Below are 15,639 nucleotides of genomic sequence, written 5' to 3'. Positions count from 1 at the left end.
TGATTTTTATTTTTTGTTCTAGCTGATTTCCGCTTAACATAGTCACTTGCCTGCACAGATGGATGTTGGCAGAATGGTTGAAGGGGAGAGTGAAATAGGTTGTGGTGGAAGCTACAGTGTGTCTAGCTCAGTTCTGCTTAATACAGCCACTCACTTTCATCGAATGAGTAAGAAGGAGGGTGAAAGTTATAAGTATTTTTGTTTTACAGAAGATGAGCACTGGAAGGAAAAAGACATTAAATAAAATAATCTATACAGAATGGTACACAGGGAAGAGATAAATTGTTGTTAGGTGAAGTGACTATTTCTAGCTCAGACTTGCTTGATAATACTGCTCATCCTCATCGTGTGAATATGAACGAAGTGTAAAGTATGACTGACAAGGAGAGTTATGTGGACAAAGGAGGAGGTGACAGTTTCTCAGTGTCATATCCTGCTATAACTGGTCTGCTTTGTTGTGTGGATATGGAGGTGGATGAATAGTAGAGGTATTATTGATGTGGAGATTGAGATTGGCAGTGGATGTGACTGTTTACATATTTTCTTCTGTATATAACTACTCCCTTTTATCGTTTATCCATCCACTATGAGATATAATTCATAGTAGCAAGACAAAATTTGAAAGATAAAATCCTAATAAAAAGGGAAATTACGCTAAGGAAATGGTATATCTGAATACTTAATACGAGAAAATGATAAGGCGATTTACCATGAGGATTTGATGTTTACGGCAGCATTTATATACTTTAAGAAACTGGGTCTTTTATTTTTCTTTGCAGTAGAGGACATCCCATGACAGTGACAACTATTCTTTGCTCAGATGAAGAAAAACGTCAGTGTTAAAAATTATATAAAAAGGCAGTTACTCTATATAAAATCAAATGTTATTATCATTCCTATCTTCCTTATCTTCTCTATAACTGTCATAAGTCACCCGTACTAATCATGTATAAAACAATGAGCTTTCTCAACAGTAACAATACTAGACATATGATGATGCACTGATTGGACATAGCGGGAGAGCTGTACACATCAAAATATCATCATCATCATCATCATCATCATCAGAAAATCAACCTCCTTTCCCACCTAAGAATGCCATGTGGTCGGGACATCACGTTTGCCTTAATACTACCACTGTTACTCATCGCCATAAGGATAATGAAGACCTATGAAGCATTAATAAAAGAACATTATTATTCTATATGACCTAAAAAGGCTACCATTACATCACTCAGCTCGATTATTATCCAACATAGATATATTTACGAAACATGGAAAAAAAAATCGCTACTCTTCCCCTGGGTCTACATTACTACAACGCCAAAGCCATCACTTTCCTTCCAGAAGCATCATATAAAGAGCGTATGACCTATGACAGTGAAACATATAAAGCCTCTCTCAGGTTAGGAATATTAACCAGCAAAGAAAAGTGAGAAGTAGAGGAGGTAAATTACTTGGGAAACTTATGTCCTGACTTTTGAAAACCGAATAAAGTTAACTAAACTTCAGTCATAAACAGATCTCATATTTATCCCGTTTTTGACACCTCCAACACGATCACAAGCACATTCAAGATCTGCTGGACTAAAACATTTCTCATTAACTTTACCTGTTCGCCATTATTCTCACGACCAAACCGATTATCTCTAAAAATAGAAGGAAATGAATTTTACTCATAAGTACACATGATAATAATAATATCCTGTGCTTTATTTATATCATGAGCACAACCACAACCTCGACCAAGACCAGCGCTGACTCACTAAAAAGTTTCTCTCTACTAATAGCTGTCAACAAGTTATGAGGTTCATAATCAACTCTAGGCAAGCTAAGTGGCATGGTTTCGCGACAGCAGAGAGAAAATCAGCTATTGAAACGAATCCAAACCTCTGTCCATGTAGCTAGATATGAGACGAAGGAAGCGTATGATCTTACTTCTACAGTGACCGACAAACACTGTATTACTCGCCCTAATCACACCTACAAGAAGCATATTAGAAAAGACTTCTGTAAAGCATCGCAGTCAGGTATGGAAGTTGTCATGCTTCACCTATGTAACTGATCTTTGTCACGGGTCAGTCTGGGGTAGGGATAGTGTAGGATCCATACATGTTATCTTGCGGAGGTGATATCGGTGTTTGACGACCACTGTATTGTACCCTCAGAACATTCTTAGTGTTTGGAGAGGGACGCCTTCATGTGGTGGTTCAAAGGCATGCTTATATCAATGTCCTTCATATACAACCTTGGACTGCAGGAGGAAAACCTAAGCCTGCAGTCAGCTGGGTTCATTTTCAGATAGTTTTGAGACCAAAACATCAGCAGAAATGTCATAAGAACCAGTAAGCATAAGTCATGGAAAAAAAAAGAACATAATTATTAAAAATTCTTAATTGGTATGACGCCCACCCCCACACCTCGCTGTCTAAATGACCAAGCCCACTTCTACCTCCTCTCCCACTGCAGTCGTGGCGAGACGGCAGGAACCGGGAGTCAACAGCGAGGAAGTGAACGGCTGTGAAATGTCAGAGCTCCACGCTACCCAGGCGCCCCCCAGACCTCACGATACCCTCTGTCCTCTACACTTAGGTAGGGACCCACACTGTGCCACCCTCACCCTACACAGTGCCACTCTCATCCTATACAATGCCACACAACCCAACACAGTAACCCTACACATTGCCACCATCACCTTACATAGTACCACCATTACCCTACACAATGCCACCCTCACCTACACAGTGCCACTATCACCCTACACAGTGCCTTCCAACCCTACACATTGCCACCATCATCCTACATAGGACCAGTCTCACCCTACACAATGCCACCCAACCCTACACAGTGCCATCCTACAATACACGTGCTACGATCACCCTACACAGAGCCATCATCACCCTACAAAGTGCCACCCGACTATACACAGCGTCACCATCATCCTACACAATGACATCATCACCCGACCCTACACAGGGCCACCACCACCCTACACAATGCCACTGTCACCCTGCACAGTGTCAACATCACCCTACACAGTGCCATAATCACTTTACACAGTGTCAGCATCACCCTATACAGTGCCACCATCATCCGACACGTGCCACGATCACCCAACACAGTCCCATCATCGCCATACAGATTGCCACACGACTATACACAGTGTCACCATCACCCTACACAGTGTCACCATCACCCTACACAGTGTCACCATCACCCTACACAGTGTCACCATCACCTACGTAGTGTCGCACCTCACTCTATACATTTTCCGTCCTATCCTAATCACTTCAACTTTTCCACTACACACTGGAACACAACACGGCTCCATTTATCTCAAGCTATCTTGCTTTTACTTCACGCTGTACCTCTTTTTTATTACTCTGACCCTACATAGTGCCATTTTCACCCGATGCTACAGAGCAGCAATTTCTCCAATAACCAGTAGCACTTTAGTTGTTGTTATTTCAATCGCTATAACAGAAGAGCCCTATCTTTGTATAGTCCTATTACACCTTAACTGCAATCAGATGACTATGCTGATTACAAAATTTGTCACATCTGTCAAAGTTTATGTAGAACCCAAAGCTAATACTAACAGAGTATTTTCATAAGATATGTACTAAAAATTGACTGAATATTCCTGCATTCTACGAAGCGAGTTTTCATAAATCAGTGCGCATTGAAACCCATTTGTTAATAAGTACTAGTCTGTACAGTGCAAATCTTTCGATACAGATGGACGAAGTATACGCAGACACTTACTCTGTTTATTATAATTAATTCATTTTTATAAGGAAGGCATAGTGCAGTGAGCCGCTTTAATCAACATATTTCTCGCACATTACCCCTTCTTGACCCAACACAGAATCACCATTATTCTCCGCATCACCTTACGTCTTCCACTGACACCTTGTTCACAGAAATCGTCCACACTTCCTCTCTTTCCTACTGCTCGCCTTTCTTACCAACCTCGCCTTTCTTTAAGTCACCATCACGTTATGCCATATAAATACAGACAGCTATCACAATATCCAAAAGGGTGCCAGGCCAGCTTCATCTTACATTGTGGCAAGCAACAACACTCTACCCTCTTTTACATTTTTTCTACAGCCACCCTAAATTCCATAACAACATAATTCTCCTGTTCCTTGCGGTGCCAGATACCGAAGTACATACCTCCAGAAGATGGCAGCCCAAATTCACTACACCAAATCACAAATTATATCATTCCCTAGCAAAACTTCTACCCCCACCATAAGTCTCACCACAGAAGAGTCCACCTATTTCATGCACTAACCAGGTAGGTCCCACAACACATACATCCAAAAGTGGCAAACTAACCACCATACGCTGTACCCTCTACGTAACTCTATTACCACCCACCGTAAGTTCCACCAGAGCAACGTCACCGACACACCACGTCAGTTCTTTCCTAGTTCACCCTCGCCCGAGCCTTTATCTCCGCACATTGACACCCTTGCCTAAGCACCTCCCCAGCAAGATCCATTTACCAAGGCCGATTTTCCCCTTGACTGGCGCATCTCTACCTTTTTGGCTCCCAGCACGGTCGTTTTCCTATCTGGAGTGGCAATAACCCTACTTGCCTTCAGGGTCATACCTCTGAAACCTTTTCGACTGTGACAATTCGCTTTGTTTTTTGCTGCAGTGTGCGTACATTTTTTTTTTGTGCGATTTTTGCCTCTCGCTTTTACCCCACGATACCTTCACCGATGATTTTAAGTTCCTGATGCCATAGTTTTTCCCAGAAGAGTTGTAAAGTCAACAAGAATTCCGGCCAAAGATGCACAGAATTTGTCCTTATTTTTAACATGATTTTTGCAGAGTCAGGAGTAAAGAAAATCATTCTACTCCTCGTCTTACTGCACTAGAAATATACTTGATGAGAACCAAGTGTTTTATATGACATTTTGTGTATCTTCAGCCAGTTTCCTCATTGTTTGTTGTCAACCATTCAAAAGATCTCATCATAATGTTACCTAGCATGAACACTATACTTGTTCTTATGTAATCCACAGAGTGTTCTAATTGTTCATGTATCTTGTTTCTTGCACGAATTTATCTTCCTCCACATTCCGCTCTCCAGCCAAATGATCCCTTCATTGGCTCAACTTCTTCCAACTCCTCCCTTCCTTCTGCATGACTTTTTTTTTTATCCATAGTTCTTTGTTCCTGTTTCCCTCAGTGTCTTACCGAAATATCTCTTTTCACTGCTTCATTACCTGCATGGACTGTTCTGTTTATCTTCAATACTGTTCATATTTACCTTATTAGCATGCATGACTTATACTTTTTTCAACGTCACCAAAATATATATCTTTCTATTTTTATACTGTAGATAACTTACTTGGAAATCTGTTGTCTCTTATACAGTCAATTATTTATTGATATATGAGTTTATATTAATTATGCATTCCTTAATATATGTGAAATAAAGGACATAGCCAGAGCAGCTGAATAATTACTGTGATTTTCTTCGGAAATACAAGCTTGCATGGGTTGCCATGTAGGCAAAGCCTTGCCTGCAGCTTACACAATTTTGAGTAATTTATCCAGTACATAAGCAAGTTTTTTCAGCAGCCTTTTCAAAAAATACTTGAGCAGTGGAAAATCTACTAAGCAAATGACATCGCTTTAGAGATCATCCAGAGATTTCCTTTAATGGATCAGTATGTGGGAGTTGTCTCTCTCCACATAAGTTATTAATTTTCTGTGTGATTCAGCTCTTGACATCTTTACATCATGTGTGCATGACCCAAATATTTCTTCATACTATGCATGTTACATAATTCCTACATTAATGGATATTCATGTCAACGAGACTACTCCAGGTATTCTTGTTAAATCTTATGTATTTTAAGGCACAGTCTCTTAAGTCTCCTAGAATATATGAGTAAAAGGTACTCCTTATGTCAAAACTTCAATTACTTCATGAACTTTATATACAAGGGCTGTATAATTACTTTAGATTATATATAAGAACTTTCCCAAAGAATATCACTATAGAACAGTATTATGAATCACTGAATCAGTTTCAAATACTGCTTCATTCCTTTCTTTTAAATAAACAATAGGTAAAGTATGATAGTACGCTTAGTGAAATGTCTAAGAATTTTTCGAAGGTGTATTTCACAGAACCGGGTGAAAATGAGATGCAGTCTTTGTCTGTGTCGATTTACAACCTGACAATTTCCAGTCAGACTATTGCTTCATGTATCCCATTACCGGGATAAACCCTACATTATCCTGCACACTGCACAACACAGAATTTCAACAGCGAGAGCACATCAATACATCAAGTGCCGCCTCGCTACCGATCTTCATTACCCCTCTGAGCTCCAGCATCCACCGCTTGCAATGGTTTATCGTCTATATTTAACACAGGGATCTAGGCAGTGAGCGCACACCCGGGGATATAGATCATGCTGGTTCATTCTCAGTTGATCATTAATAGCCGTATTATTCAACTAACTGCTGGAAGTTGTAAGAAGGCCATCTATTTTTGACAGTCATTTTAGCCCCTTGCTTTTATGTGTAATCAGTCTGCATCCTAGATTATTGTGTAGTCAGCAACGATGCAGGAAGATAAGAAGTAGTCTGTAGTCATCAGATGCTTTAATGATTTCTTTGGATAGAGGAAGCAAAAAGATGATGCGAAGAAGATTTTTATTAGTATATTTTATTTTTTTACGTATATATTTATTTCTTTGCTCTCTGCCTACCCACTGAAGAAGAAACTGATATATTTATTACACTCATGTCAGTGTACGGTATTTAGGCTATAAAAATAGTTCTTTATTTTAATATAAATGAATTCATTTTTTTTCAGTTTTTTCCTTTTGCTCTTCTGATTTTCATGGAGACACAGAACGTTTTCCTTATACATGATCAGTTGAGTGACGTATTCTATTGTCTCTATATTTTATTTTTCAGAGATAATAATTAATCAACACTCATTCTGATACGATGCTTGAGTGTCATACAAAATTTCAATCATGTCTATACACTGGAAAATTACTTTGCAGTGCATAAGGACAGCTTAAGTCCCCTATAGTATGCGACACTCTAAGGGAAGCAATTGCAGAGTCCAACTTTTTATGATTAAATAAATATGCCGTACACATTCAGACTTATCGAACAGTTATTATTGTTTGAACACTGACACTCAGTATTCTATGCATAAGCTGGAACTGGAACTAATTAGAACACAGGGAGGGGGAGCTTGCAATACTCATCTCCCAAGACTTTAAACCAAATGCCCCGCGTGAAGAAGATAGGCATAATTCAATATTTACTAACAGAAACGAAGATCAGAGCAACGTCATGTAAATAGTGCCATCCCTCATGAACGTTCCCATATAGTGCGAGCTTGAAGCATGTAGAAACCTATGATGAAGTAGGATGTTATAACTTAAAAGCGTACACACTCGTATAAGGTAAACTAATAATGTGTCTCATCACTTGCTCATACTGCTGTTTCTTTTCAGGATATGCTCTAAGACCACTGGTATCCTGGAATTATGGATTTTATTGTCTATGTTTCACCTCTAATATTGGGAGTTGTTACTTTCTTCATTACCAGGGAGCCGTGCTGACCTGATGGATCGACGTGGCGTGGCCGATGTGTCCACCATCTACGACGAGATGGTTGCCACGAGTCCCGAGGCAACGCACGAACACGCACCGACGGAGACGCACCTGACGCACGCCAACGCATACCCTGCCGCCGAGTCAACGCACGCAACGCAGGCCCACGTCGAACCAGTGCACGCCCACGTCGAGTCGCAGCAGCACGCCCACCAGCCCCAGTACATGCAACAAGACTACCCTGCCCCCCCTCCCTTGCTCACTGACATGCATCATTCTGTCTCCTACCACCATATACCCACAACCTCCCAACCAGCACCAGACATGCGAGTGGTGATGCCGGTACGACCCGAGGCAGTGTGTATCAAGCCAAACCCACCTACCCCACAGCAGCAGCAACAGCCACAGCAGCCTCAGCCACCACAGCAGCAGCCGCAGCTCCCCTACGTGCCACCTCCTGACCCAGTTGTCACCTCCCTCCCCGAGCCAATGTACACCCACGCCCACGTCATGCCTGTCTCCCACACCCAGACTCTGCCACACCCACGCTCAAGCCACGCCAGGGGCCACGTCGGTCACGCTGCCACGCTACAGAGGCGAAGCAGTCTCTACATGGTAAGTCCCACCTTAAGTTTACGATTATGTTTCATGTACACAGGACAACGAAAGTATTGCGCAATATTATGTACGAAAAAATATGATACCACGGACGACGGATATTGCAAAATGCCCAGTGATTGTGCCCCACTTTGGTAAACCGTATTTATTATAATAGTCAGGTGAAAGTGCAACAGGTTAATCATCCAGCGATATCACGAGCAATGTTATCTAGTTTAGGATATCGTTGGACCCTTGCTGCACGATACATTTTACTCCTGTGTACAGTACATTAATTTTATAACACAGACTCGTATGATTCACCCAAATGAGTAATAACATTTCGTTCTAGTTGAAAAAAATACCAGAGATGTCCCGACCATGTGAGGGTTAATAGTGACGGTGTTATTCATTTCCCTTCGGTGATTTACTTTATATTTCCGTCCTGTTATCTCCAGAGAATTTCATTTAGCGAAGGGGAGACTGTTCTAACTGGAAAGGCTCTCCACTTTTAGCTCTACAATACTGGAGGCCTTTCCTAAGTTGAATGAAGTTGTTTGAAGGTGGCAACAACTATATCAAAATTTCGTTGTCCTTTGAAGGATTTTTCGTGTGTGTGTGTGTGTGTGTGTGTGTGTGTGTGTGTGTGTGTGTGTGGTGTGTGTGTGTGTGTGTGTGTGTGTGTGTGTGTGTGTGTGTTGTGTGTGTGTGTGTGTGTGTGTGTGTGTGTGTGTGTGTGCGTGTGCGTGCGTGCTTGCGTGCGTGCGTGCGTGTGTGTGTGTGTGTGTGTGTTTGGCATCTACATGTCTTGGTTATTCTCTGAGGCCTGCTTATTGTAACAAAACGAGTTCCGACTAGAATAACTATCAGTCTCATTTATGATGGTACCATAGCTAAAACACGTCTGGATATTAATTATTATGTAGGCTATATATTTAAACTCTCTCATGCTTGGCACAACTCAGGCATTCTATTCCACCCGGATCCACGCAATATTCGTCACCTGAAACTGAATCATAGAAGAAAATTGATACAGAATACAGATACCGTCAAACCTCCCACGATCGGAATTACATTATAATTCTGATTTAAACTAACACTATATTATTTCTCAAAGCTGACTGTGAGTCGTTGGAGGCTGGGAGTTAACATACTGTATTAATGCTCAGTTTCATCACCATAATTATCCATTTAAGCAATGATTGATTCTAGTGAGGTTAGGTGCTTTGTATAGTAAGATACGAATCTCACAGGAATTCAGACTTACGTAATTACTCTTTAACCTGATAGTTATTTATTGATTCTCATAAGACTAATACTTTTCATCGCCGTAATTATCAATAGAGCACATAATTCGGGACAGTTCTAGTTCATGGTTCATAATTATCCATACTAAGCTTGATCACCGTCGCAAATCTAGTTTTTTAGAGAATCATATTTGTCCATATTAGACATGATTAAAGTTCCAGTATTAAGATAGTCACATACAGTTAACCAGAGGAGTATCGGTGCACATTCCCAGTGAAATAATTTAACAACAGACGATTAAAGTTGCAAGATGTCAGTTTGCCCTCTCACGTTACAAGCTCTCCTTTTAAGACGTGGCCAAGTATCTCTTACTTGCAGCATTTTCTATCTTATCCTTGGTTATTGTTGTTTCATCCACTTTAACTTGATAATATAGTAACTTTCCTTGAGCATCCTGAAATACGTTGATCTGTGAGAATATCATTTGACCCGTCCTGCGCGATTCTTTTAAAATCGTGAGTACTGCACGGTTATTATGAAGCTCCCTCCCATAGACTGATAGACAGATAGGTGGAGAGAGAGAGAGAGAGAGAGAGAGAGAGAGAGAGACAGACAGACAGACAGACAGATGTTTATTGGCTTCAGTTTACAAGAAATCAGGCGTCCCATTAAGTCCATAATAATAAATGGACACAAATAATAATTGCAGATAGATAAAAGATAACAGACAACTGTGGTCCAAAAGATAAATAATGAACCATAATTAACAGAGAACAGTTGCAGGAGGCGTCGACTGAACAAAGAACATGATTTATACAACCGTGAAATATCATGGGTAATGTTAGGTGCATCATGCCTCTCGACTATACTCTATTTATTCAAACTTGGCCTAAAATTCCCGTCTCCTCATCATGAATGCTGAGCTGCAAGGGGGAGGCGGTAGCTCAGTTGGTAGAGAGTTGGCCTACAGTCCTAACGGACCCGGGTTCAAATCCCGCTGGGGGCAGGGAACAGTTTAGGATTTGAATTCAGGAAAATCGGACTGTACTCATTTACCAGAAGACCCGCCGACATGTCGTAAAAATACCCCCGCTAATACCAATACACCAGTCCTGTATGAGACAGCCCTAGCATGTATTCAGTATGGACGGTGGGTGTTAGCGCCGAAGTGGTGACATGTAGAGGTGTACGGTACGTAGGAGGACTACTGGGCCTTGAAAGCAGGCTGTGAAGCCTATGCCTAGAGTCGGTCACATAAAAAAAAAAAAAAAGATTAGCCCTAGAATATGATGCTTGTCACGAAGAGGTGCTATGGAAAACATGTAGAGCTGTAGCATTATCTTTTTCTGAAACTGAGCTCCGTGAAATAAGCTGCATAGTAAATGAAAATCTGGGCCAACTTAGAGGGGAAAAAAATAATGGCATACAGTCCATATATTTGTTAACCAGGCTCTGGGGTTTTGTTTCTCCTTTATATATTTCATTTTTTCTTATTCATCCACTTGTAAATTAAACCTTCTGGCTGTTAAGACTTGACTCAGTTAAAGAAAAAATGCTGATACTTACCTGAAAAAGAGCAAACTGTGTTCCAATTAGTAAAGGAAATAAACTGCCTGTTATATTTACCGCTACGTTTCTAATATATTTTTCACATATCCAGCTCCCGTCATAGGCTTAACATTCTGTTCTGTTCAGTCCAGCAATCCTCCGACACGCTACACACTTTCACATGTCTCCATTTTGGCACTAATACCCTCTGTCCATACTGAATATATGCTAGATGTGTGTCATTCAGGACTGGTGCACTGGTGTTAGCTGGGAAGTTTTTATCTATCTGGTTATTGTCCGTATTTATTTGTATTTATCTATCTGTGTATCTGAAAATGTCTATCTATCTCTCTACCTATCTATGTATCTGTTTATCTATCCATCATCCAGTCTCTTCTTACCATAAATCACCTCAACACCGACATCGACAATCTTTCTCTTCTTCATTGCAGGACCCCATGACCACGCCCATCGTGCCGCCCATCGCCCCTCCCCCCGCCTACGACACGCCCCCCAACCCCCTCTCCCCGGGGATGAGGGTGGTGGTGCCCTTGAGGGGGGAGACCGTCTGCATCAAGCCCAACAACCCCAGCCAACCATATGTGTCCCCCCCAGACCCTCCTTCAACCTTCAGTACCCCTCCTAGTAGCGACCGAATGGAGAGCTCCGTGTGAGAGAGTGAGAGAAAGTGAGAGAGTGTTAGAGAGAGCATGAGTGGTGATCTTTTGAGCTAGATTTAGTGGGTTGGTAGATTATATGATACTCCATAGATTTGTTATTAGAGGAAGCGGGGTAGAGAGAGAGATAGACTAGTTTAGGGTTTAGTTTGTGCTGTTACACGAGGCGCGTGGGTGTGAATGGCACGTGTGTGTGATTATACCTGTCCAAGTAAAAGATATATTCAGCCTTCCTCCCGCCCGCCCTCCCCATTCCTCCCACTTCTCATATACCTATTCCCTCCTTGAAAGGAATCGTAGCCAGCCAGTGAGATTCCGTGCACATATTACCGTAGTGAGTAGCTGACTATGACAGCGATTCAGTTTCCTATAAATGCAGTCTGTATGAAGGATGTCGGAGTGCTTTTCAAGGGCATCTCCGCCGTGCTTCTCTTACATGGCTTGCGACTGCATGATGCTTCGTTGTGTATACTTCAAATAGCTCGATATTTGTACTTATTCAAGAACTGTGAGTAGAAACTGTCAGCAGTGAATGCCTCCCTGCCAGTAACTGTAACACAGTGAGGCAGGAAAGTGGCAGTGACTTCTCTACCAAACCCAGTCAGTGAAGTCTGGAAAATATGTATGACAAAAGAAAACTTGTTCATATTTTGACAAGCATGTGTGAGGTTAGTGCATCATGGCAGCCGATGATAATGACCCTTATTCAGTTTGTTGTCTGATTCTCAATTAGCCACTTCCAAGATCTCGGAAACTGCTGTTCGACTAACCTTGGTATGAAAGTAAAAGGCCATGAAATCAATGTTAAGAAGGACCTGAGCACCATACACTTTGGGTCGTATCTTCACGTCGGCGTCCTCAAGCCTGATAACAGTAAAGTGAGTAAAATGGGGTCGGAGTCACTAATATACTCTTGTCTTACCGAAAAATTTGTACTCTAAGAAAAAAAAATCTCGTAAGAAAAGTAACGCATCGTGCCATATTTCTGATGGGCCATATTTTTATCTTAAATGTTTGGGGAAAAGTGCAAAAGATACACGAGAATGTTAGTTACTTCGACCCCCAGGAGAGTCAATGATAAGGAACTTCCAGGAGAATTAAATGTACATGTGAGGTAGGAAACATGACGTTATGGTTATTTCTACAGCATCTCGTATCTTATTTTGGCAAAGTTATCTTCCCTGTGCTATTCCTTGTACAACTTAACCCTTTTGTTGCTATTTTTTTTATTTTAGGTAAATAAAAGCAAAAGTAATTAGAGTGAATGACTTACCATTGCGAAATCATGAAAAAAATTGGTTTTATGAAGTCTGCTTTTATTCGTCCAAGAGAAATACTGAAATTCGACCAGTACAGTTAAAAGAGGTAAAGTTAGTATCTTTAGCTGACTTCAGAAATACCCCAACACCTCTTTCTTGGCGATTTCTTATCCATATTACACCATAGTATCCATTTAAGTGTTATTAGCGAAAACTTTGTCGATATTAAAATGAGATATATATAACAAACAAAAGATTACGAGGGTGTAATATGCAAATATAAGGAAGAGGTGTTACAGATCCTTCTTGTGTCAAGTCAGAGCACACGGTTGGTTTCGAGGCATAGGGCAGTGGTATCGTTGGCTTAGTTGTCTTTCTAACACCTCTTACTAAATTATTTTACCTGTTACACCTTGATACTCTTATTTATATATACTTTTTTTTAATTGTCAGGATAAATACCATAAAAAACGATATTAAGGTACCAGATACAGAAATAAGCTAATAAGGAATAGGGAAGTGTTGCAGAATCTTCATAATCTCTTCAGTCCAATGACGCATTATATAATTAAGCTGTGCCCCTGCCAGATATTAAAATAAAACATGATTCAGATCTGTGATAGTGAACGGGTTAATAAAGACTGTGGCCCGTATTCTTGTCTGTTAAGGAAGCTCCCTAACACCTCTTACTAGGCGATTTATTTTTAGATATGGTTAGCTAATATCCTTTTGTACGTTACTTATGCAGTTTATGGAGATAATGTAAGGATTTATGTAACACGGAAGAGAACAGTAAGGTGTTATAAAATCAATCGCTTAGGAAAATGTGTGAGAAATTGTATCTAACTCCTCCATTTATTAGTAGACTCCCCAGTGCTGAATAAAATCGTCTAGTGGTAGCATAAAGTGACTGTAAAATAAAAAACCTGAGTGGCGTGAATAATAGGTGAAAAAAAAAAAACAGGCAATTGTGTCAAAGGGATGATAACACAATATTATTCTTAAGGAGGAGCGTCTGAATCACCACTCATGCCCCAGCGTATTATTGAAGGAGATAATTATTCTGTCTTAATGCTGTAGTAGAGTAATATCAGGGGAGGGTAATATCAGGGGAGAGTAATATCAGTGAAAGGAAATATCAGGGGGAGGTAATATCAGGGAGAGTTAATATCAGGGAAAAGTAATATCAGGGGAAGGGAGTATCAGGGAAAATGTAATATCAGGGGAAGATAATATCAGGGAAAGGTAATATCAGGGGAAGGAAATATCAGGGGAAAGGTAATATCAGGGGAGGATATTATCCGGGGAAAGGTAATATCAGGAGACAATATTATCAGGGGAAAGGTAATATCAGGGGAAGGTAATACCAGAGGAAGGCAATATCAGGGAAAGGAAATATCAGGGGAGGGTAGTATCAGAGGAAGAGAATATTAGGGGAAGGCAATATCAAGGGAAATGCAATAGCAGGGAGGAGTAATATCAGGGAAAGGTAATATCAGAGGAAGGTAATATCAGGGGAAAGATAATATCAGAGGAAACCACCTCCACTCCTTCACCCTGTTTACATGAAGTTGTCTTTCATTCTTCCTCCCTCCAGACGATTTCATACAGCAAAAGAGAGCGACTGAATGATGAAGGGATTAATGTATGTTATTATGCTTTCCCAGTCAAGATATAAGTCTCTCAAAAAATAATGACATAGGAGAACGCCCTGGTAATGAAGGAGTGAATGGAAGCTATCTCTAAAGGGGTAAATGAACGCCATCTCTAAAGGGATAAGTGAACGCCATCTCTAAAGGGGTAAATGAAAGCTGTCTCTAAAAGGGGTAAATGAACGTTATCTCTAAAGGGGTAAATGGACGCTATATATAAAGGGGTAAATGAACGTTATCTCTAAAGGGATAAGTGAACGCCATCTCTAACGGGGTAAATGGACGCTATCTCTAAAGGGATAAATGGACACTATCTCTAACCCCTCCAGTTCGAAACATCCCTTCACAGCTGAATTAAACCATCTGAAGTGCTCCAAAATAAAACATAAAAACCGTCATCGATCTATACGAGATTATATGGGTTAAAACATAGGTCCTTTCTGTGTATTTTCACCCGACATAATGGGCAAGGGATGGGCAAAAGTGGCTTACGTTCCAGTTCTTATCTATTTCGGTGCGTTTTTTGAGCAGTTGTTGACAAAAATATCGTTCTGCTTTTTTTTGTCGGAAAATCATGAAACTCTTACTTGATATTCTGGAAAATGTGGTGGATTCTTAAGATTAAATTACTAAGATTTCGAAAGTCATCGCTCGCTGTCTCATTATTTATCATTATGAGGTAGAATAGTGTTTGTGTCCGCAACTGTGCCTCATATACCAAACAGTTTTCTTCGTTATTATCTAACACCATACCCAGAAATTATGTTGTAAATCAGGGCCAAGACTCACAAAATAACTCTCAATAACTTTCCTCTCGTATCTAAGAATTAAATTTGCAGGAATATGGTAAGACGGGAGAATTCTGCACCCCTCTTTTCTAGCCGTTCCTGCGAACACAAATTCCTTACGATAATATTATTTTTTAAGGATATTTTTGGTGGAAGAACGACAAATATGAGAAAATTCTGCTGTCCAACTTTCTCTCTTTTCCTGCAAAAGAATATTCCTTAATTAAGCCAAAGTATTGATTATAATTTTGTAAGTCTACGT

At 40.5% G+C, this 15,639-nt stretch overlaps 1 protein-coding gene across 1 annotated transcript in view; it reads left to right on the top strand.

Moving 5' to 3' along the window:
* The window catches only part of LOC145404917 (cell adhesion molecule DSCAM-like), a 587,705-nt gene extending 576,030 nt beyond the window's left edge, over positions 1-11,675 (top strand). The window contains exons 13-16 of the mRNA XM_080276424.1: positions 2,470-2,592; positions 7,604-7,907; positions 8,070-8,223; positions 11,454-11,675. Of these exons, the coding sequence (XP_080132550.1) occupies positions 2,470-2,592; positions 7,604-7,907; positions 8,070-8,223; positions 11,454-11,675 (803 nt within the window). The remainder of the gene's footprint in view (positions 1-2,469; positions 2,593-7,603; positions 7,908-8,069; positions 8,224-11,453) is intronic.
* The last annotated feature ends 3,964 nt before the right edge of the window (positions 11,676-15,639 follow it).

Source organism: Coenobita brevimanus, chromosome 65 (genome assembly GCF_032717465.1).
Source record: "Coenobita brevimanus isolate Jiangsu-jjx chromosome 65, ASM3271746v2, whole genome shotgun sequence".
NCBI lineage: Eukaryota > Metazoa > Arthropoda > Malacostraca > Decapoda > Coenobitidae > Coenobita > Coenobita brevimanus.
This window is presented reverse-complemented; position numbering and strand designations above follow the sequence as displayed.